The 23,394-nt window shown below is 38.2% G+C and overlaps 1 protein-coding gene across 7 annotated transcripts in view; it reads right to left on the reverse strand.

Annotated features, from left to right (window-relative positions):
* Positions 1-1,770: 1,770 nt before the first annotated feature.
* Positions 1,771-23,394, reverse strand: part of SMARCAD1 (SWI/SNF-related, matrix-associated actin-dependent regulator of chromatin, subfamily a, containing DEAD/H box 1) — a 72,523-nt gene continuing 50,899 nt past the window's right edge. For all 7 annotated transcript variants that reach the window (XM_005278458.3, XM_024099956.3, XM_024099957.3 and 4 more), the window contains 15 exons: positions 20,386-20,588; positions 18,599-18,689; positions 16,981-17,080; positions 14,773-14,832; positions 14,501-14,576; positions 11,755-11,890; positions 10,597-10,734; positions 10,135-10,230; positions 8,683-8,800; positions 8,367-8,488; positions 6,014-6,202; positions 4,669-4,787; positions 3,665-3,847; positions 2,910-3,019; positions 1,771-2,338 (listed from right to left, as the gene is read on the reverse strand). In XM_005278458.3, the coding sequence (XP_005278515.1) occupies positions 2,277-2,338; positions 2,910-3,019; positions 3,665-3,847; positions 4,669-4,787; positions 6,014-6,202; positions 8,367-8,488; positions 8,683-8,800; positions 10,135-10,230; positions 10,597-10,734; positions 11,755-11,890; positions 14,501-14,576; positions 14,773-14,832; positions 16,981-17,080; positions 18,599-18,689; positions 20,386-20,588 (1,803 nt within the window). In that variant the 3' untranslated portion in view covers positions 1,771-2,276. The remainder of the gene's footprint in view (positions 2,339-2,909; positions 3,020-3,664; positions 3,848-4,668; positions 4,788-6,013; positions 6,203-8,366; positions 8,489-8,682; positions 8,801-10,134; positions 10,231-10,596; positions 10,735-11,754; positions 11,891-14,500; positions 14,577-14,772; positions 14,833-16,980; positions 17,081-18,598; positions 18,690-20,385; positions 20,589-23,394) is intronic.

The following is a 23,394-nucleotide window of genomic DNA, read 5'->3' on the forward strand; positions in this document are numbered from 1 at the left end:
GCAGTAAACATCAAAAAAAACCCAAAACAATTCCTCTCAAACCCCGAAAGTAAAACAAGGCTATAACACAGCAGCTCTTTAATACCATTAGGAGGTCACTATCCCTGGTCACCAACCTGAGAGTCACGAACCGCTCTGTCACAATTACTTAATCCCTGTTCCAGGGCCTCACTCTCCAGGTCTCCTACCCGAGTTCCAAGAATCGCTTTTCTCCCTCAAGTCTTCTCCCGTAGCCTCATGTCAGCTTTCTCACAAAAAGCTCCCTACAGAATTTAATTCCCCCAGGCCTCCCTTGCTTAGGGGAACCTTCCTTGCCTGTGAGTCCTACACCTGCTCCCCAGGAAATCCCTTTGAAGTCAACCCTTATTTCTGGGCCCAACTTTATCCTGACCATGCTGGTTCTTCTCCTCATTCCTAGGGGCCACTGCACCAGCCTTCCTTCAATTTGGCAGGGTTCCCCAGCTCTAATCCATCCTTCAGCTGTTTCCTTTGAATTTATTACCAGCAGCTCACACTTACTGCTCTCCTTGAGCTTTCCTGCAGCTCTTTCCCTCAGGCAATTCTCTGCTGCTCTTTGTGTCTCTCCTCTTCTCAGGCCTCTCATCTGCTCTTTACTGTCTTCTCCCAGGTACACTGTGTCCCGCTTCCTCAGGCTAGCTACCCATGTACATACCCAGGAGGTCAGATGGGATTGTACTTGGGTGGCTAGCCCAAACCACTGTTCATGCAGCTGCAGTTAAATGACTGTTTTTAGCATTCTACTTTGAGCAGAGGTTATCATGAGTATGTCTCACCTGAGCTAGGAATCTCACCTCCCAGCTGTTGTGTAGACATACCCCTATATACTAGCTAATTAACTAGAGTAATTATAAGGCAGGACTAGAAATTAAGAGAGTTTTGATCAAAATGCTAGAAGTTTCCCTAGACATGGAGAGGTCAAAAGAGGTAAAGTCCAGCCCCAACTGCAGCAAGGAAGCAAGTGAGGTGGTTGGGGCTGCATAACATTTTTATAACCTCCTCCAAAGAGCTGTTTTCCAGAGGTTTCTCAAAGTTTAGGGCCATCTTAGATGCCACTTTAAAGAAAGAACCTCATGCTTGTAATCCTGTTAGGATTCCTCTCTTTCCCTTACCTTGGTTATTGATCTCACTTGTGCCCTGTTTATAATTAAATCTTTGCCTTACATGCTTCATTTTACACACTGAGGGTACATCTACACTACAGGGGGGAGTCGATTTAAGATACGCAAATTCAGCTACGTGAATAGCGTAGCTGAATTCGACGTATCACAGCCGACTTACCCCGTTGTGAGGACGGCGGCAAAATCGACTTCTGCGGCTTTCTGTCGACGGCTATTACTCCCACCTCCGCTGGTGGAGTAAGAGCGTCGATTCGGGGAGCGATTGTCGCGTCCCGACGGGACGCGATAAATCAATCCCCGAGAGGTCGATTTCTACCCGCCGATTCAGGCGGGTAGTGTAGACCTAGCCTGAGTTGTCCCACTGAAATCAACAGAACTACCCAGTACTTTCAGTGCATAAAGTCTTTACAGGATCATGGCCTTAGGCTGAAAGTTCTATAGGGCAGGAATTCAATCTTTACATCCATGTTTCTAAGCACAGTTCTGAGTGCAGTACAAATGAAATATTACCATTATTTGATTAAGCAAAGAGCAGTTAGAGTAGAATATCTGAAACAGTTTGAAAGCTGCTGCTTTTTATTTTGTTCCTACTGGCAAAGTAGAACATTGTTTCAAATAAAAAAGACCCAGGTCAACTAGACAATTTTATTTGAACAAGTTGATACAAAAACAGTACGGTACTTCAAATGAACAAAAACAAGCATAAACAGACATGAGCATTGTCAAATAAGGCACATGTAAAAAAAATCTACACACATTATCCAGTGAAACAGACAGTTCTTATATATATTTGGGAGGTAGAAATAATTACAAAAATACTGACAAATCTTAAGCATTAGCAGAGCTGGTAAAGTCATCACTAACTAGGTCCCCATTTTTAAAACGGCTTTGTAAAATATGGATTATTCAACATTTTATGCACTACATATGTGTGTGGCATTTACACATTTTGTTTTCAAGCATCTGGAGAATTCTATCAGTGTTAAAAATCTTCAATACCATGAGAAATACAGAAAAGGAATTACAAAAAGTTATAAATGTTCATAAAACTTATGGTCACCAGTAATGTAAAAGTCCATGGGTGTACCACATTGCCTTTTTCTCGCCAATAAAATCCACAGCTATTTTATTTACATTTTACAGACCTAATGAAGTTTTTAATAATGTGGCTATATCTGCTGGAATGGTCCCTTCTTCTCCTGCAGAATAAAAGCAAACCATTAATGCTGCATTAATGAAAACATTTCACATGAATAAACCCTGTTCATCCAAGCAGTAAGGCTCTGTCTAGTTTTACACTTCAACAAGAAGTCCCTCCCCCTTGACTTGACTGTAGCTCTTTCAATGTGTAGAACACCATTGGGTTTTCACTACTAAGATTATCAACTGTAATCATCCATCATGCCCAGAGTATTCAGAGGCAAGCCCTTGCATTTGTGATATTCCAGTATTGAGTTCTGGGGCAGCTTCAAGTGAAATAAAAATGAAGGTTTTTATTGAATTAACCAGGAAAGTGAATATAATCAGTACAGTAAATCTGGTGGTATTTTTAATATTAATTTCTATTTTACATAAGTGCATTGCAGAAGTTAAGAGAAAACTAGGTGACAATAAGACAGGGGACACGGGAAGCAGTCTGGATTTTCAACACCAAGGACTCAGTTTTCAGAGTATAACTGCACTTTAAGGAGAAGTAGCAAATTTATTTAGTTCTATATAGAGGACAGCTATGAAATAGGATATTAACTAATATGAGTAATAAAGACTTACCTAAATCTACTGCAGTCATATCTTGTTCTAGCTTCAACTTCTGCTGACTGATTTTGAGCATAGACTCCTCAATAGTCCCTTTGCTGATTAGCTTTATGACTTGTACTTCTCTAAAACCCACAAAAAAGAGGAGTAAGTCTATTATATCGTTATTGTGAATCAAGAATTACTTGTTCCTTTCCACAGTTTGGAGCTATTTAGCCTGATACCTCCCAGAAAGTTATCATGCCTACCCAAGGCCTGCTAAAATCCAACTCTCTCAAATTAGTGCAATCACTTCTTCACTTCACTTCTTGACTTCTTTTCCCATTTACAAGGGACAGGAGGTGCCCACGATTTCTTGCACTCCTTTCGGTCCATGGCACAAATTCATAGGTCTTTGATTTCCAGTCCTTTTCTCTTCCAAATTCTCTAACAGTCCTTCCATCATATCCTCTGTCTTTCATGGCCTATCTTGCTGTCATCTTCTTCCCATACTTTCTTTGCTGATTGCTCTTATCACACGTACAACCCACCTCAAATTCTCCAGCTTATCAAAGTCCCAATTCATCTTCCCCCTAATTTCTTCCATGTGCACTCTGTCTACTCTCTGCTTGCCTGCCATTCTCCTCTGCACGTTATTTTCAACTACCTGTATCTTTTCTTCTTCCATCTCCCTAATAACCACCACCTCCGAACTATAGAGCAGGCAGGGACAAACACACGCTGCATACACTTCTTTCAGTTTGCTAATGTAATATTAATTAAAAACTTACCTGGTCTGACCTACTCTATGGCATCGATCTTCTGCTTGCTTGTCATTGTAAGGATTGCAGTCAATGTCATGAAGAATAACAATATTTGCTGAAGTCAAATTTATTCCTAGGCCACCAGCTTTGGTCGAAAGTAGGAATACAAAAATACCCATATCTGTGTTGAATTCATCTATCAGATGTATCCTACAAAATTAAAGCACACACAAATCATGCCTTGTGAAAAACAATTCTGTTAATTACAATAGCTGTTTTCTAGACAGAGGAATGGGGGAGGGGGGAATCAATATGTAAGCAAAGCAGTCAGGATGAAGAGTGATATCCTTTCAGTTCCACTTTTTTAATATAAATACACTCCTCCCCCCCCCCCATTTACACATAGAAATTCATTACTCCCAAGAGCCTCACATCCTAATCACTATCAGATGGCTAAAGAGGATCTTAAGGAGAAGACTGAGTCAAGAGAGGTTAGTGGTCTTCCAAACCAGCTCAGAAAGGGCACTTTACAAATAGAAGGTGACAGAAGAAAAAATAGAAAAGATTGTGGAAGAAGCCAAGGAGGGCGTTGACTGGCATCTGTGGGAGAGTGGAGAGGATGATGCTTAAAGAAACAAAGGGTAGATAGGAAAGAGGAGAGTATCAGGGGACCAGATGGTGAAGACAAGAAACTTGAATTTGGTTTAGTGGAGAAAGGAGAGCCAGTGGAGGGACAGAGAGGTCTTCACTCAAAGGTTAAGTCGACCGAGCTATGTCACTCAGGGGTGTGAAAAAATCAACATCCCTGAGCGACCTAGTTAAACTAACCCCCCCCTATGTAGACAGTGCTACAATTTTTCTGTCAATCTAGCTACCACGTCTTAAGGAGAAGGTGGATTAACTACATGATGGGAGAACCCCTCCCATTGCTGTAGTGAATGTCTACACCTGAAATTCTCAACTTTGTGGGAAAAACAACTGCACATGTGCATTAACTTACTCGCACCTCCTGCAAAGAAAGTTTCACTTACCTTTCAGAAATCTGTGTCTTTCCATCCAGCCTAATATATCGGTGCTGTTGCTGTTTTAGGAGAACTTCCAAAATGTCCAGCATCATAGTAAACTGGCTAAACAATACAACTCTATCACCCTGGGGAAGGAGGAAAAGAAGTCAGTTAGGGAAGACATTAATTACATAAATATTTTATTAGAAAATCACTTATTTGCACTCTATATTTGGGCCTAAATTTTCCAACCTCTATGCCTAGATCAGCCACCAAAATCCATATTTAGACACTTAAATAAAACGGGTCTACTTTCAATAAGAGGTGGGGTGTTCGGCACCCCGGAATAGCAGATCACTTTTATTTAGGTGCCAAAACACGTATTTAGATTACTAACTTTAGGCACCCAAATTTGAACATTTACGTAATTTGGGCACTAGCAGTTAAATACAGTAAAATCTCTTATACGTGCAACTGCAAACACACAAAAACCCACACCAGTAATACTTTTACTAAAATAGATTTATTTTGAAATTGTTTTCCTTGCAACAGGGAAGAAACATAGCCTTGCTGGTCATTACTGTCCGAGGCGCCTGTATAAATGCCTAACGTAATGAACACCATAATCTTGTCTTTGTAATCCATCATCATCTTCACCCCTTCTTCCTAGCTCTGCTTGAGCCAATATGCTAAAAATAGCAGAGTGACCACAATGGCATAGGTGGTGGCTTGGCTAGCCACCCGAATACAATGCCACCCAACAACCTGTGTACATACTTGGGCAAGTAGTCCAAACTGTCACCATGGCCACGCTGCTATATTTAGTGTGCTAGCTCAAGTAGAGCTAGCGCAAGTATGTTTACCCAGGCTAGGAATTACACCACCCAGCTGCTGTTGAGACATACCTTAAGAGGCTATGGTAGTGTTCCAGGATGAATATTCTGATTATTGGAGGAAACAGGGGAAAACATTTAGTTTTCCCTAAGCTTTAAATATTGTTTTTGCACAGTTTTATATACACTATAATATCTAATCCTATTTATATGTACAAAAGGTAAAAAAACAGCTTTTTCAGAAAAGCAATGATTCATTACTGTTAGCACTGAACATTGAGCAACCCTAAACACACTTCTTTGAACACTTTTGCAGGACGGCAATTTCCCCTATTCAATCAACTGCATGTGTGACATAGAACAGCAGTACAGTTCTATCAAATACGTGCCATAAAGTTATAAGCTATCCTGTAGTATTCTATAGAAAAATCAAGTTAGCATGTAAAAGCTGCCTGTTAATAGGGATTCAGTAAATCAGTGGTAAACAAAGTTGTGAAAAGCAGAAGACATTTAAACTAGAATATTCTTTTAGTGCAAACCTTTTCTTTAAGGTCAGAGAGGATGCGCTCAAGTGTTCTAAATTTTCCAGAATCCAAAATTGTATCCATCTCTAACTTAAAGTCACTGACACTAGCATACTGTTTACAAAGCAAATGCAGCTCAAAATCTGTCATCACAGACATATCTTCGAAGATGAGGTCAGGATTGGCATCACAATGCGTGGGTTCCTAAAAGTAAAAAAGGTAACAAAATGAATATAATGCATTCCACTGTAGGCATATTTATACTTACCTTAAAGAGCCAGTAAGATTATGCAACTACAGTTGCACCCAATATTTTTGCAAAGAACAAAAGCACCAGAAACCAGGCAAAATTAACTCTTCAAGTTCTGTTTATAGGAGATGGTTGAGGATTGATGTCTGTCATCTGGAGTAAGATTCTACAGAAACTTGATTTATAAACAACTACTGGGAATACCTTTTACTTCAGTAGCCACCAACCACACACCCTCAAACCATAGGACCTTTTATCCCTATGTCACTCCTTTTCCCTTGAAGAAATACTCCTTCATGGGGAATCCAATCCTTGGATCAATGATAGATAACATGGGAAGCCCTGACCAGGTTGTAGTGCTGGTAGAGGGATGTCATGCCAGGGCAAAAAGAGGAAAGGAAAAGAACCATATCTATAAAGTGGGAGGGGAGATTGGAAAAAAAAAAAGGGGGAGGGGGGGCAAACTGCTTCATTTCCCCCCTGGAGGCCCCCCCCCCCCAAATTAGGCTCCAGGTGCAGCTGACATGTGCACATTCAAATCTGGTTACCTTTATATTTTTAAAAAGAAGAACAGGAGTACTTGTGGCACCTTAGAGACTAACAAATTTATTAGAGCATAAGCTTTCGTGGACTACAGCCCACTTCTTCGGATGCATATAGAATGGAACATATATTGAGGAGATATATATACACACACATACAGAGAGCATAAACAGGTGGGAGTTGTCTTACCAACTCTGAAAGGCCAATTAAGTAAGAGGAAAAAAACTTTTGAAGTGATAATCAAGCTAGCCCAGTACAGACAGTTTGATAAGAAGTGTGAGAATACTTACAAGGGGAGATAGATTCAATGTTTGTAATGGCTCAGCCATTCCCAGTCCTTATTCAAACCGGAGTTGATTGTGTCTAGTTTGCATATCAATTCTAGCTCAGCAGTCTCTCGTTGGAGTCTGTTTTTGAAGTTTTTCTGTTGTAATATAGCCACCCGCAGGTCTGTCACTGAATGACCAGACAGGTTAAAGTGTTCTCCCACTGGTTTTTGAGTATTTTGATTCCTGATGTCAGATTTGTGTCCATTAATTCTTTTGCGTAGAGACTGTCCAGTTTGGCCAATGTACATGGCAGAGGGGCATTGCTGGCACATGATGGCATATATCACATTGGTAGATGTGCAGGTGAATGCTGAGCTAGAATTGATATGCAAACTAGACACAATCAACTCCGGTTTGAATAAGGACTGGGAATGGCTGAGCCATTACAAACATTGAATCTATCTCCTCTTGTAAGTATTCTCACACTTCTTATCAAACTGTCTGTACTGGGTTAGCTTGATTATCACTTCAAAAGTTTTTTTTTCTCTCTTAATTAATTGGCCTCTCAGAGTTGGTAAGACAACTCCCACCTGTTTATGCTCTCTGTATGTGTGTATATATATCTCCTCAATATATGTTCCATTCTATATGCATCCGAAGAAGTGGGCTGTAGTCCACGAAAGCTTATGCTCTAATAAATTTGTTAGTCTCTAAGGTGCCACAAGTACTCCTGTTCTTCTTTTTGCGGATACAGACTAACACAGCTGCTACTCTGAAACCTGTTATTTATACTTTTATTAAGGTGCCTATTATATTTTCAGATTCTTAATTTTCTTGTTTTAAAAAGAGATCTAATCCAAAACACAGTGCGAGTTAAAAAAGCCAAATTAAGAAAAGGATAGTTCATGTATATACGCTTTCCCCACTTCGGTTCTCTACAGCCCACATTTGGTGACCTTCAGGAAATGCTGGCAGACCCAATTCTTCTCCCAAGCTTTTCATGTAATAAGGAGAAGGGTCAACCAAGAAAATGACAGGGCTGACGAAAAGTGGTCTAATGTGGGACCAGAAATGTCTTTCCTAAGCGAGTCTTCTTAAAGCTGATCTGGAAGTTTATTTTCAAATTTTAAAATGTCTGCAATGAAATCTGGGCATTGGATAAATGCAACTGGAAAAATCTAAAGAAATAAAGTTTTACAAATAGGTACTTCTGATCAAGTGACTGGCACGCAAACATTGTTGTTCAAGATCCTGAAAAGAAGAATTCAGAGAAGTTACAGTATGTTTATGAATCCTATGAGCATACCTTGAGCATAAGCATTGACATCATCTTCAGTTTGTCAGCTGTGTAATACTGGCGGTGTAAGAGAGGATGATTTGCCATTTTTCTCAGCTGCATCATGACATTGCCCATTTCTGAGTTTTTTTCTATGACCAAAAAAATACTGCCATCATTTCCACACATTTGATTTAATGACACAAATAAAAAAATTGAACAATTGAAATCTATGCAACTATGACCTGAGTTTTCTAAAACTAATGAGTATTGGATGTTTCCACAAATCAAAAACTTAGTACAATTTAAGAGACAGTTTGGGAAAAACAACCAGACCCTCACATACCCTGGCTGTCAATAGATTTCTTTAGTTTGTTGAAGAGGTCATAGTACAGCTGTTCCTGTTTCTCTGACATATCACACAACTCAATAAGATCTTTTTTGGGGGGTAGTTGTTTAAGGACCTGATGAGACAAGATAAAAATTTCAAGTGAATAATGATTACTCTGAATGGTTTGAAATTGTGCTTTGCCCACAAGGTGAACTGCAACAATGTGTATTTAAGAGCAACTCTTTAGGGGCCTGATCAACAGACCATTAAAAACCATTAAGTCTTTTCACTGACCGTAATGGACTTCGAATCATGTCCTAAGAATTGAAGTCGATAGACTTCAAAGTTGAAGAAATATTTTTAAAGTATTTTCCTACTTATCAGACAAATCTCTGCTTAGGGTTCGTTGATTAACTAGTAACAGATGGCACTAAGCAGTGAAGGGAACACATTAACAAACAGGGAAAGAAGAAATGTCAGCAAGATTAAGATCAAATTTCTACACATTAGAATGCGAATGCTGTTATAATTTGTTCGATTCTTACATGCAGGCAATCCTAGATGGAAGGGGCCAGTGACAAGCTACTTCTACCAGGGACAGAACCAAGCACCCTAATGGTCTTTGGGTTCTTAAACAGAACAAAAAAGGCTTTGAGGACCCCAAGATACTTTAAACCCACAGTTGCAGCTATACCATATATATGCAGTTAATCTTTTGATTAAAATGATGTTACTGTGAAGCAGAATAGCACTTGTGATAAGTGAGGCCACTCATTTGTTGGCTACAGCTTAACAGAACAGCAAATCTCAGAGATGCCATCGGAACAATCACTTACAATGCTGTAAACAGAAAGAGGCAGGAAACAAATAAGCACCAGAAACAGTCTGGGCAAAAAGTAAAGTTCTATGAGGAAAAGAAGAGTAACTCATGGAAGAAGAGAAGTAGCTGAAGGCTCATTTTGTTGGGGTGGGGTGGTGTGGTTGGGAAGGAGTTGTAGACTTCTGGTGATGAGGAGAAGTGGACTGATTGGGTCTAAGGTAGGGGACAGAGGCTCAAGGAAACGTCACCCAAACCTTACAGAAGGTTCTTGCATATACTATAAGAATTTTCAATATCTTCACTGCTATTAAGTTTCCTAAAATTAAGTTCTTGTGTTACCTTTTAAAAGAGTTCTCAATGTTTTACACTACAAAAATAAAATTATTTCATATTCATTGAGGGAGACTAGTTGGGTGAGGTATATTTTTTATTGGACCATCTTCTGTTCATGGAGGGGATAAGCTTTCAAGCTTCACAGAGGGACCTGACGAAAAGCTCTGTGAAGCTCAAAACTTTGTCCTCTTCACAACAGAAGCTGGTCCAATAAAAGATATTGCCTCACCCACCTTGTCTTCCATAGCCTGGGACCAACATGGCTACACCACCACTTCAGATTCATTAGCATAGCTGCAAGTTAACAGATTTACCTCATCCTTTACTCTTCTCAAGATAAATGGCTTTATGATCTGCTTTGCGTGAGCAATCCGCTCCTTTTCATATATACTGTGTTCTTCAGCAGCTTTCTAAGAAAAATATTAGAAAAAAATTCAAAGTTTTATAATGTGAAAATTCTCAACTCTATTAATGCCATTATTATTACTTAGTTTGCATGCTCCAACCTGAGAGACAATCACCCAGGAGCCAGAGAAGGGAAAAAAGTGCCCTCCTTTGGTCTCATGTAACCAAAAATTTCAAGAGTTTTGGGACACTGAGCTACAATACAATTTCACCCATTTGGTTTAGTTTGTATGGATGTGATGTTTTCAAGGGTGTACCAAGTTCCCAAAACTTGGGAATAACTAAATAATAACTAAACCAAACTGCGTAAAAGAGGAGCATTACAGCAATGGAAGTATTCTTTTGAAATAAGAAGTATTTTTACTGCTTACTGTTTTTGAAGAGAACATCCTCCGGATTTCACTGGTGCTACCACTGAACATATGTGGCATGACAAAATTCAATAGAGACATTAATTCCAACAGGTTATTTTGAACTGGAGTGCCTGTTAGCAGCAGACGATTCTTCGCCTATTCGGTCAATATGAAAAGTCACAAAAATAACATGAAATGAATACCAGAGGAATTAACATTTTCCTTCTAAAGAATAGCTTAGGCAAATTTTGTGCTGAAAAAGTCACAGAAGACAGGAATTTAGCATTCAGTTCTATCCCTTTTTTCAACCATATATTTCATGCCCACAATATGCATCAAATGGACTAGTTTCCAGTGATGTTAGTTTATTAACAAAATAAGCAGAGCACGCCATGTGGAAATTTTCACCATGGCCCCACCTAGTAACATGCCTCAAGTTTTCTGAATGGATGATCTTTCTTACAGCCACATTTTGCTTCTTCTGCAAGAAATGCTGGGTTGCCTGGAAATTTTTGAAAGGGTTAAGTTGGAAATTTACCTCATGAGATTTGCTGTATACCTTACTTCTTTTCAAGTCAATTGTAGTTGAAAAGTGATTCCTGAAATCCTCATGTTTGTTCCTCCCCCAACTTTAGACCGTGGCATGTTTTCAAATAGGTTAACAAACAGCTCATCAGCATAATTATTGTCTCTTTTTAGAACTGCACACACATACCTCTTACAACTCTTAATTTGTATGATTTATATTAACCAGAGTAGTAAACCCTTCATACACACCCAAGTACCCTATCATTTTGGCACAATTTCTTTTCTATAGTTTGAGAACTACTTACAGGTGGTTATTGCATCTTAGACAATTTGTATTTCAGTGCAAGACTTTGAGCTCAAGCAAAATTCTAAAATTTGACTACTACCTTAGAGAGACCCTGTAAGAAGAAGATGCTTTATATTTAGTTGGGAAATAAATCTCCATTTACAGTTACCAAAGTACGAACTAGTTCTATATCCAGACTGGCATTTAGTTGCATGCAATCATGTTCCTAAATTTGTAACATACAATGCCTTATATTAAGAATTCTATTTCTTGTTTCAGACCAAAATTTCATCATGCCCCCACGAGTAAATGGAGGGTAGGACTACTCAAAAAAAAAAAAAGAAAAAAAAAAAATCTCTTACGTTAATTGTCATTAGGTGCTGGTAGCGTACAGAACCCATGTTCTTCAACATGTGACCTTCATCAAAGATTGCATAGTTAAGCTTCAGACGGCGAAACAGGCTACGGTCATCTGCACTGCTAATTGCAGAGTTATACCTGTCAGAGGAATACATAGTAAGTGAATGTTTAATACTTCTATTAACACAGGGTATACTGCAATTTAAACTCAGTTAAATTATAAGCCCTAAAAGTATGACATAACAGACATTTAAACAAAATGATAATGTCCCAATAAGCAGTATCTTTGAAAGAGACCAACCACAACAGTTTGGAGCTGACAATTACAGAATACCAAAAAAGAAGCTGATATTCTGCATAATCAATTCTCAATGTAGAACTTCAATTCTTGTCTACTACAGGGGTGGGCAAACTACCACCCGCTGGCCACATCCAGCCTGTCGGACCTTTTAATCAGGCCCTCGAGCTCCTGCCAGGGAGCAGGGTCGGGGGCTTTCCGTGTGGCTCCTGGAAGTAGTGGCATGCCCCCCCTCCGGCTCTTATGTGTAGGGTCAGCCAGGGCCAGGGGGCTCCGCACGCAGCCCCCACCCCAAGTGCTACCCCCCACAGCTCCCATTGGCCGGGAACCAATGGGAACGGTGGCTGTGGACGGGGCAAAATGCAGAGCCGCCCGACGCCGCGCCTCTGCGTAGGAGCCGGAAGAGGGGCATGACGCTGCTTCCGGGAGCTGCATGAGGTCAGCACCACCTGGAGCCTGCACCCGAGCCCCCTCCCCATGTTCCATCCCTCTGCCCCAGCCCTAGCCCTAGCCCTGATCCCCATCCCTCTGAACCCCTTGGTCCCAACCCCCAATTTGTGAGCATTCATGGCCCGCCATACAATTTCTATATCCAGATGTGGCCCTCAGGTCAAAAAGTTTGCCCACCACCGGTCTACTACATTCTGAGCAAAATCCTTATTGCCATCAGAATTCTGTGAAGGTGAAATTCACACATTTCTTGACTCAAAATATTCACATTACTTTGTTAATTTTTTTCTTTCATTTTTAAAAAGAGGGATATTACATTTCTGAGGTTTTAAACTCAGTAGTATTAACTGAGAATGTCTCAAGGCTTAAAAAAGTTATTTGCAAGAACCAAGTTATGCATGTTTACAAATTACTGAGTATGTGTAGAGGTTTGTTAAGTTTTAAACATGCACTTAAAGAGGTGCAAGTCTGCTTATGAACTTAGACACAGATTCTAGTAGTTAAACTAAATTCCAAACAGGTTTAATGACTCCTTGCCATCTCCAACAGCACAAGGGACAACTGGTCTTGCATTTACACATTCCTTCATCTAGTTAGGGGATGGTCCCATGGTCCTGTCTGACACCAGAACTTCTGCCCTGCATCAATCAATCAGTTCCAATTTATGTCTGGTGAGCAGGGCTCACCTTTAACTCTTCATTCCTAAGGTGAGTGACTGACAGGTGTCTTTCTGAGGAAGAGGTAGTGGGAGCAGGAAGAAGTAATCAGGAAAGCAGTCACATAGGAAGAAGGGAGAATGGGAGTGAAAGGAGCTTTAGATTAAGAAAAGGAAAACCTAACCAGCTGAAAATCTGAAAGTATAAAGCCAAGTCAATGGCAGAATCAAATAAAAAATAGAAAAAGAAAAAAAAAAGAGAAAAGTAGAAAACCTATGATATCAAAAAATATTTAATGGAAAGTTTAGTACAAAAATATTGAAGACAAGGCACATTCTTGTTTGATTTAACGATCTGGGGGCACATTTCTAAAGAATGAAGGGGCCTGAGAGCCACAAATGAGGACAGACACATAAGCCCCAATATTTTTTATACAGATGGGATAAAAGATGTAAAAGGTTATGTTTGCATTTTTGCAAATGTTGAGTATTTGTACTGTGTATTTACAAGGAGTACATGAAGGACTTTGGGATACAATGATACTGGTGACTTTAGGGCACAGTTGCTTTTGTTTGTTTGTTACAGAACACAATTTGGCACTGGAAAATTACAGATGAATGTGAGCTTACTTTTTTTAAGTAAAATCTTCATCTTGAAATGTCTAACTTCCAAAAAGGAAGGAAATTGCACAAGATATTTCAAAACTTTCCAAAGGAAGAGAATTCCTGGGCCTTTTACTTTAATTTGCATTTTCAATCAATTACAATTCTCCATAATAGTCAAATCTAGACGGTGGCATGTACAGGAATGTACCCATACACAGCTGTCCTCATTCAACTCCCCTTTAGCTGTCTTCCATTTAAGGAGAAATCTGATATATTTTTCCAGTACCCTTCTCTTCCCTATGCTGTTAGTCACCATAAGACAACATCTTATAGTACTCTATATGATGTTGATATCCAACATCACAATAGTTTGTGAGCTTCTTCCACCTATCTTGAGCTACCAGTGATGGTGGCATTCCTTGTGTAGCTCTCACAGCTCTTGGTTGTATTCTAAACTCTTCCTTCTGTATTGACTAAAGGCAGAGAAAGCAGTACCATGCTGTGGGTCAGAGCAGTTTTACATATCTACCACAAAAAAGGTTTGACACTGGCCATGTGAACAGTAAGACTGAAAAAAATCAATGGACAGTACTCTCTGCTGACCCAATTCAACTCCTTGTTTGAGAGCTGAAATATGATTCTATATTCAAGAAGCTGACAATGCTCTGTAATACCACTAGAGGTCAGTAGAGCAACATTTTGATTTCGTTTACTGGTTTCTTTTAATTACACTACTTACGTGGTCACAATCACATTGAAATTTACAACTTTATTATTAATGTCAATTCTGAGTTGCTTACGATCCTCTTGGGATCCTACAGGAAGAAAAAAATAGACACATTAGTACAATATTTTTTGTGCATTAACTATCTGTATTTAAACTATTATCTTGAAAACTCTGTCCAATGTCTATTTCATGTTCTATTATGTTGCACATACAGCCACATTATCAGATTAGCCTTAAAACTTATGTTTTTGCTTCTGTATTTTGAAGACTAATAGATTTCTTACCATAATAAAAAAGGACATCAAGAGCAGGACACCACAGATTAACCTCTCTTATCCAGTTATCTGTAAAAGATTATTAAAAAGCAATATATGAATCTTATATAAACTAATACACTTGGCAACACATTTTAGGTTTCTTCAGCACTAGACTAAAAATCAGTTAAAAATCAAATAAAATTATATTGAAGCAAAAATGTGATATTGTTTTATAAATTTCTGTGTTATAAAATCTTGCAATGTTAAAAACAGCTGACAAAGATACTACATATTTCCCAGGTTCACTGGAAACTAATATACAGGAGCTTGGGGATTAAGAAAAGGCCAGGTTTTTTACATAATTCAAGGAAACATTTTTAAAGAGGATTTTCATTACTCCTGTACAGCTCACATTTTAGACGTAAATTTACAAGGACTCAATTTTTTTCTGCTCATTAACATCATGATGTTTGATATAAAACAGTATTAGTTAAAACTCAACTTCCCAGTGCAGAATACTCAGACTCTGGGCTGAATGGACATTTATTTCTCTAAAACAATTATTTCTAGAGACCTTTATTTACAAGTGCCTCATCACAAAACTTGATGCAGGAATTGGAAAAGGGATAGAAATTCTTTCACATCTACATTGAAGTCCAGGCAGATAATGATGAAAAGTTGCTGCTGACAATCTTATGAGTCAAACTGACAGCTGTGGTTGTATGTGACACATGGGTTGGTCTCAATGGACAGATGCCCAAATCACCACAACTAGCATCTCTGCAGACAGGTCTAAGGACCGAATGGGGATGGAGACTGAACTACCCTATAGCCTCCTAGAAGGGACCTTTAAGACAGGATTGAGGTATCTTGACAACACAGCTATAGATACCTTGCTCTTGCCCTCCCCACACTATACTTTTTTTTGGCCAAGGACTACCATCTCTAGAGCTATCAATTTGGCACCTTTCACAAGTCTTTAAAAATCACTTTAAAAATCCAAGAAAGCAGATCTTTCACTGTACATCTTTCAGATGTAAAGACAAGATATCCTTTTAATTATTGGAATAGATGGACTCAATTGTAAAAACACACATTTAAATGAAGCTATTTTAGACAAGCAAGAGGGTCTAAATTAAAATAGAGACAAGCTGGGTGAGGTAAAATCTTTTACTGGCCAATTTCTGTTGGTGAAAGAGACAAGCTATTTAGCTACACAATACCATAAATTAAAATAAGCAGTTTAAAACCTGGAAGTTATAAATGATTTTATTTAAACATCAGCTAGGAAGTTACCCAACTATAAATCTTGCCTACGGGTCATCAAAGCAAACAAGTTGTTAAAAAATTCCACAAAATTGTTTTACGGTAAGGGAAATTTTGTTCTTTAAAAAAAGGAAGAAAACTGCGCGTGAGTTTAATAATCATGAAAAAGCAAGAGATTGATAGCTCTGCACAGAGCCCGTCATTTTTAGGGAGCTGGCATATCTTTGCGAGGGATTATGTAGTGCAAAAGGGGTCCGGTAATATTTTTAAAAAATGAAATCTACCCTTAAGTTAAGTGATCGTGGTAGAGAAATAAAACACCAATTACATCAGTCTTATTCTGTGTTAAGTGACCGGAATCTACCAAAGTTAGAGTAAAATTAACACACTAGCACTGCATTAAAATTTTAGCTGCATTTTGCAAAATATACATAATTTTTTTTAAGTATCACTTTTGTACCTACTTACAACCTGTAATTTCAATGCAAGTCTCTTAAAGGAAATTCAGTATCAATATAGACTATGGCTTCAACTCAGTTTAACAGCTTTAGTTTCAACCACTGAGGGTATATCTATACTGCAATTAGACACCCACGGCAGGCCCATGCCAGCTGACTTGGGCTCAGGTTGCGGGGCTATTTTGCAGTGTAGGCTTTCAGGCTTGGTCTGGAACCTGGACTCTAGGAGCCTGCGAGGTGGGAAGGTCCAAGAAGTCTACACTGCAATTAAACATCCCTGCAGCTCAAGCCCCGTGAGCCTGACTCAGCCATGGGTGTCTAATTGCAGTGTAGACATACCCTTAGAAAACTCAACATTATCGTAAAGAAATTACATCACCAACTTTCCTCTGACGTAAACATGATTTATATATAAAGATGTGATCGTAAAACTTCAATCTGCAGAATCTTTTTATTAGTGAATCAGGATTGTTTTATTTCATTACAAATACTTGTGAAATCCTTAACTTACCTAAAGTTGAAGCTGGCACAACAATCAAATGAGGACCTTTATCACCCTCTTGGTAGAGGTATGCCAGGAATGCTATAGCTTGTATTGTTTTTCCTAAACCCTAGGAAGAAACATTAACAGTTTAAACTAAAATTGATATATAGTCATTGTAAAAGTAAGAATAGTTGGGACTAATGAGTTGATAACTTAATATTTTTCAAGTGTTTAGATATGGTCAGAGGAAAGGTGTAACAAAAATAAAAAATATTAGTGTTTAACAGCTATATTTTAGACAATATACTTCCTGAAACTCACCTGAATAGGAGAGTAATCATCCTCTAATCATTTAATGATTCTCTTCCTCTGAACCGTAACTCATTACAGATTAATCTGTCTTTTCATTTATTCTTATCCATTTATAATGTTCTCATTTTAAATTTTAATCTGTCCGCCCCCTTTTACTTGTCTTCCCACAGCCTGTGGTATTGATGTGCAGACCATTATTTGGAATCCAGAGCACTCCTTTGAGTGCCCTATATAAAAAGGACCATCTTTGTAAAGAGTATTCCGTGTATTTACGGCAAGAGTGATATAGACGAGGATTCTGAAGAGAAATTTAGTAGAAAGCTCTTCGCCATAGGAGTAGGCTTCTAGCAACTTTTACTGTACTGTCTTTTTGTGTTTTCTATTTAAAATACTTAATACTTATCTACCCCACACACAGAAGTATTAGTAGGATTAATGTCAAGTGTAGGGTGAAATACTTGGAAATCAAGGAACATTATATCACTTCTTGTAAATTTAATCAAGAGAGTGTCAGAATTACAGGTGACAGCCACTTAAGAACCCAGAAATCCATAACCTTCTCTCAAACCATTTCAAACCCAGAGACACAGGGAGAAGGGAGTTCACAGCTGACAGCCAAATGCTGCGGGGGGGAAGGAAGGGAGAAGTTAGTGGGAGGATAGGGGCTCTGCTATTCTACCTTTCTCACAATCTTCTGGCTGTTTTAGACGTGGTGAAGAGAATTTGAAAAATTTATTATGGGTTAAATTACAATCTGGTACTCGACACCTGAAATGTATGATGTTATCGCAGTGAGAAACATCTACTTGTTCAAGAAACCGTTTTGCTATGTGAGTGGCTTCCACTACCCAAAACCATCATCTGATCCCCAGTTATCCAATGCTATGAAATTCAAGCCCTTCTTTCGTAAAGGGATATTGCAATTTGAATAACTGCGTAAAACAAAGGAACTTGTGATTTCCAAATTTAAATTAATTTTACAATACAGTATGAATGCAATTGTCTCACAATCTCATTTCTACTTCTGACTTACAATAAATATTAATGGCATAGCCCTCAGAATATTTAAGGACACTTTTTATTGTGAGATTGTGAGTAATAGTTCACTAGTTACAGCTACAGTAACTCACAATTAATTTAAGGAAAGGAAAAAAATTCAAAGCAACAGTTTTAAAGTGATTTTCCACTGGTAAAGTTTTTCAACTAAATCAATGTCAAGTTACTAATTTGTGGTTACGGAACACATCATTTAAGGGTAATATATGAACTATTTAGATAAAAGTAGGTCAGATGAGCAGCTTAAAATTTCTTAAATATTCAGTTTTCTACTTACCATTTCATCAGCTAAAATACCATTCAATCCATGTTTATGCAGTAGCGCTAGCCAGTTCAAACCTATCTTCTGATAGGGCTTGAGCTCCATACTGAAAAAACAGAATAGTTTACAATTTTAGCCCCTTCTGATTGTTTCTATATGAAAGATTTTCACAAAAATAATAAAATTTCTACAATTATCATCCTAACAGTTTATTGTAGTATTTCCTACCATTTATTCCATCTGAGGCCAACTTGGGAACCAAGAATTCACTTTCAGGAGTCCTGACAGTCTCTCCCAGCCCATGATCACAAACAAAATGTCACGTCACTTCAGTTTAAAAATTGTTTTTAGTTGTTTGAATCCATTACACATTTTAATAATTATTTTAAAACAATGAAACTATAATGTTTTCCTTTAGCCCATTTATATTGGGTCTGTTTTTTTTTTTAAATCAGTAACTGGCATACAATAGTTATTTAAAAACATGGAAAAACCATTTTAGTTCTATTATAGAATCTGTGATGCACCTATTGGTAAAGCAGAACAACTAATTAGCAATCTCTCAGACAGTGACCCTCTTTAGAAAGTTTATTTTCAGAAGTAAAAACTGAACAGGAGACTAAAGAAGAAAAGTAGGGTATGCGGTCAAGAAGGATAATCCATTTTTCAGTTATAAACACCCTGTGAAAGTGTTAGCTCTTTTTTTTTTTTTTTTTAAAACACCCAAAACAAAACAATTCAACTAAAATATCTATTTGTTCTTTTAATCAGAGGTGTAAACAGTCCATCCAAAGTTACTACTATACACTACACACAGGGAATTTTTGGTGACCATATAGCGCGCACAAGACCTTACGCTCGATTCCTGAAAATTGCTCGCTATGGGTGGGCTGCTCTACAGCACTGAGGTCAAAAGGGGCTCCTTGGTGGGTTTAGGCATCAAGCTGTGCAGAGTAGCTTGTAGGATCCAGGCCTCGGTTTGTAAGATCTCATTCAAAACAGAGCCATACAGCAAACTGCACAGAACTTATTTTTATGTGCTTTGGAAAGTTGAAAGGTTGAGTCAATTCTGACGGATTCTCAACATCAAGTCAACTTCAGCAACCCTTTCAGGTTTAACAGTACAGTGCTTTGGCTATCCCATGGCTCTCTATCACATCCCAGCCATATAAATAACACCCAGTGCCATCCTCTTAGACACGCTAAAGCCAGGCTTTTTTATTTTTAAAATAAAAACAGCAGTAAACTGGAAGGTTTTTTGCTCTATTAAACCCTGTAATGCACAATACCCTAAGCCATTGCGGAGACTCTTCAATAACAACATTTCAATAAAACTTGTTGTATTAAAAAGTTGGGGGGTTACCAGTTCATGCATGAGTAAGTCTCCCTCACACATGAATGGCAGAAACTCCCATTTTTACCTTCTTTTGTGTCCCTCCCACAAAGATTTTTTTTTTTTTTGTAAACGTATGACAACCCAGTGCATGTACCTTTTAAAGCATGAAGGAAATCCTTTTGGGTCAGATGTACAAAAATAGGTTCCTAACCTCTCAACTCTATTCAGGTATATAAGGTAAGTAGGAACTGATTCCCAAAAGTGCTGAGCACAAAGCAGTTCCTATTTAAGTCAAGGGGGCTGTTGCATGTTCAACCATTTTGAAAAAAATCAGTCCATTTATTTAGGTGCCTAAACATGGTCTTGAACACCTAATTTCAGGCTCACATTTTTGAAAATCTCTGCCTTCACATGACCATAGTATCAAATAATTTTTTTCTGTATGTCAGATAGTATTCAGATGTACCTTTGATTCAGAATGGAAGGTTGCTCTATATTCCATCCACATCCTCCATCTTCAGTGATCCTGGTAACTTGTTTTGTCAATTTATTTGAAATGTCTTCACATTTGTTCATGAGTTTTAGAACCACATCTCTCTCTTTGAGCAATATTTTGCAGTTCCATATAATATCTTCTGATAATCCATTTGTCTTACTCATTTTTGTAAACTATTAAAAGAAAAAAATACACCAATTGACACTGATACAAAAATTAAAAATGACCGTCAAGGAGCTGAAACACATTGTTTTATAACTCTAATCTTTCATAAACACTGTATGAGTCATTTTTCGTAAGAAAAATACATATAAAGGTTATTACATCATTGCCAGTGTGAACTTTCGTTGCTAATGCTCTTAGTTGAATGTGCTTCCTTTCATTCCTGTTAGCAGCTGAAGGAACAATCCCTAGACCTGTTTCAAAGAGGGGCTTTTTTTTTTTGGGCTATCCTTTAATAATACCTGTAGAGTTTTGCGAAATTCAGCTCACGTTCCCGGAGTTCTTGAAGGGCTTCGAGACTATACATAATGGTGTTAGTGGTAAGAATTATGGTGGTATGTGAGCAGTTTGGCTCCTATCCTTTGGACAAAGAGCCTTCTTAGACAAGAGAAGCAAATACTAAAAAACTGCTCCAAACATTTCTTCAATATTTCATACTGTGACTTCTTAGGTCCACTACATTAATTTGCTTAGGAACATCATTTTCTTTATGGCTTCAAGACTAGAGGTATTCAATATGTGCACTACAGGTGCTCTTTTTATTAAGAAAAAGATTACTCATTTATTGAAAACACATACCTAGAGCTGCTCCCCTGTAATGTTTTACATTCAAGAGTTTCAATCAGCCCCAGCATTACAGGGTATAGATAGCACGTCCCACTGTGGCCTCTGCAGACCCAGGAACAGATCTGCTGGAAGCCAAGAATTTGAGAAGACCTGGCTCAGGAGCTTGACTGACCACTAATGTTGATTTTCAATAAATCGCAGGAGACTGGGAAAGTTTCAGAAGACTGGAAGAAAGCTAATGTTACCTTAATTTTTAACAAGGGTAAGCGGGATGATCTGCGTGATTAGACAGACATACAGGCCTGTCAGTCAGGCCTGTCAGTCTCACATAAATCCCAGGCAAAATAATTAAGCAGCTGATAGGGGACTTGATTAATGAAGAATAAAAGTAGGGTAATATAATTAATGCCAATCAACGTATTTCTGGAAAATAGATCCTGTCAAACAATTTTTTTTTTAAAGGAAATTACAAGTATGGTTGATAAAGGAAATAACGTTGGCGTAATATACTTGGACTTCTGTAAGATGTTTGACTTGGTACCCCGCAAGATTTAAATAAAAAACTAGAATGGTATAAAACAAACACGGCAGACATTAAATGGATTAAAAACTGCCCAAATGATAGGTTTCCAAAAGTATCTGTAATCAGGGAATCATCATCAAACAAGTGTGTTTACTGTGAGGTCCCACAGGAACAAGTTCTCGGCCCTACACTAACATTTTTATCAAATGAGCTGGACGAAAACAAAATCACTAATAAAGTTTGCAGAAATTGAGAGAGAATGGTAAATCATGAAGAGGACAGGTCACTGATGCAGAGTGATCTGGATCGCTTGGTAAATTGGGCACAAGCAAACAATGTGTGTTTTAATATGGCTAAATGTACAAGTATTCATCTAGGAACAAAGAATGTAGGCCATACTTACAGAATGAGAGAGACTATCCTGGGAAGCAGTAATTCTGAAAAAGATTTGGGGATCATGGTGGATAATCAGCTGAACATGAGTTCCTGGGGTGTACAAACGGGAACCTTGAGGAGGAGTGGAGAGGTTATTTTACCTCTGTATTTGGCACGGATGTGACCACTGCTAGAATGCTGCATCCACTTCTCATATCCACAGTTCAAGAAGGACGTTGATCAATTGGAAAGTGTTCAGAGAAATGCCACGAGAATGATTAAAGGATTAGAAAACATGCCTTAGTGATAGATTCAAAGACCTCAATCTATTTAGCTTAACAAAGAGAATGTTGATTACAGTCTATTAGTACCTACATAGGGAACAAATAGTTAATAATGGGCTCTTCAAATCTAGAAGAGGAAGGTATATTATGATTTAAAGGCTGGACGTTGAAGCTGGACGACTCAGACTGGAAATAAGACACAAATTTTTAACATTGGTGCTATTTACCCAGGCTGGCAGTACACTGGTGATTTTTAAATCAAGATTGGATGTTTTTCTAAACAATGTGCTCTAGGAATTACTTTGGGGAAGTTCTATTGTCTGTGTTATACAGCAGGAGATAAGACAATCACAACGATCCCGTATGACTATGTAATCTATCAAATAGAAATATACAAAAATATGAAAATATAATGAAAGCTGGCAGAATTTAAGGACGTTTTTGTTCACCATTCTATTTGTCCTTCCTTTCAGATTTTAATGCTAGATATTGTAACAAACGAGGATTACTTAATATACTCACACCTTAAGCTGAGCAAGTAAAAATTACAAGCGTCAGTATCAACAGAAAATGCTATAAAACTAGGGATAATATACCAAGGTTTGCACAGACAGAATTTATAAAAAAAAATTATATTCATAACATGACAATTTAGCAGGGAGTTCACAGTCTCCAAAAGTAACATTTTTAGTTTTAGATACTTTAGATACTTTAGGATTTGAGGCAAACAAAATTAGACTAATTTTCACTTTTCTCCAACCATTTCCTCACTTGAGTCATGGGTCTGGCCACTACTCTGACCACTTATGGGGCAGCATACATTTGAACAGCACCAGTACTTAGATCCAAGTCCCAGCCTATGACTTCTCCTAAAAGATCTATTCCTTCTCCTTTAGGAAGCCAATTTTTTTGTTGTTGTTTTTGTGGGGAGCAAACAGAGGAACTGGGTGGAGGGGCTCCACGGAGTTTAACCATGCCGATGAGAGTAGTAAGTAATTGGGTGCCACC

This window comes from Chrysemys picta, chromosome 5, assembly GCF_011386835.1.
Source record: "Chrysemys picta bellii isolate R12L10 chromosome 5, ASM1138683v2, whole genome shotgun sequence".
Lineage (NCBI taxonomy): Eukaryota > Metazoa > Chordata > Testudines > Emydidae > Chrysemys > Chrysemys picta.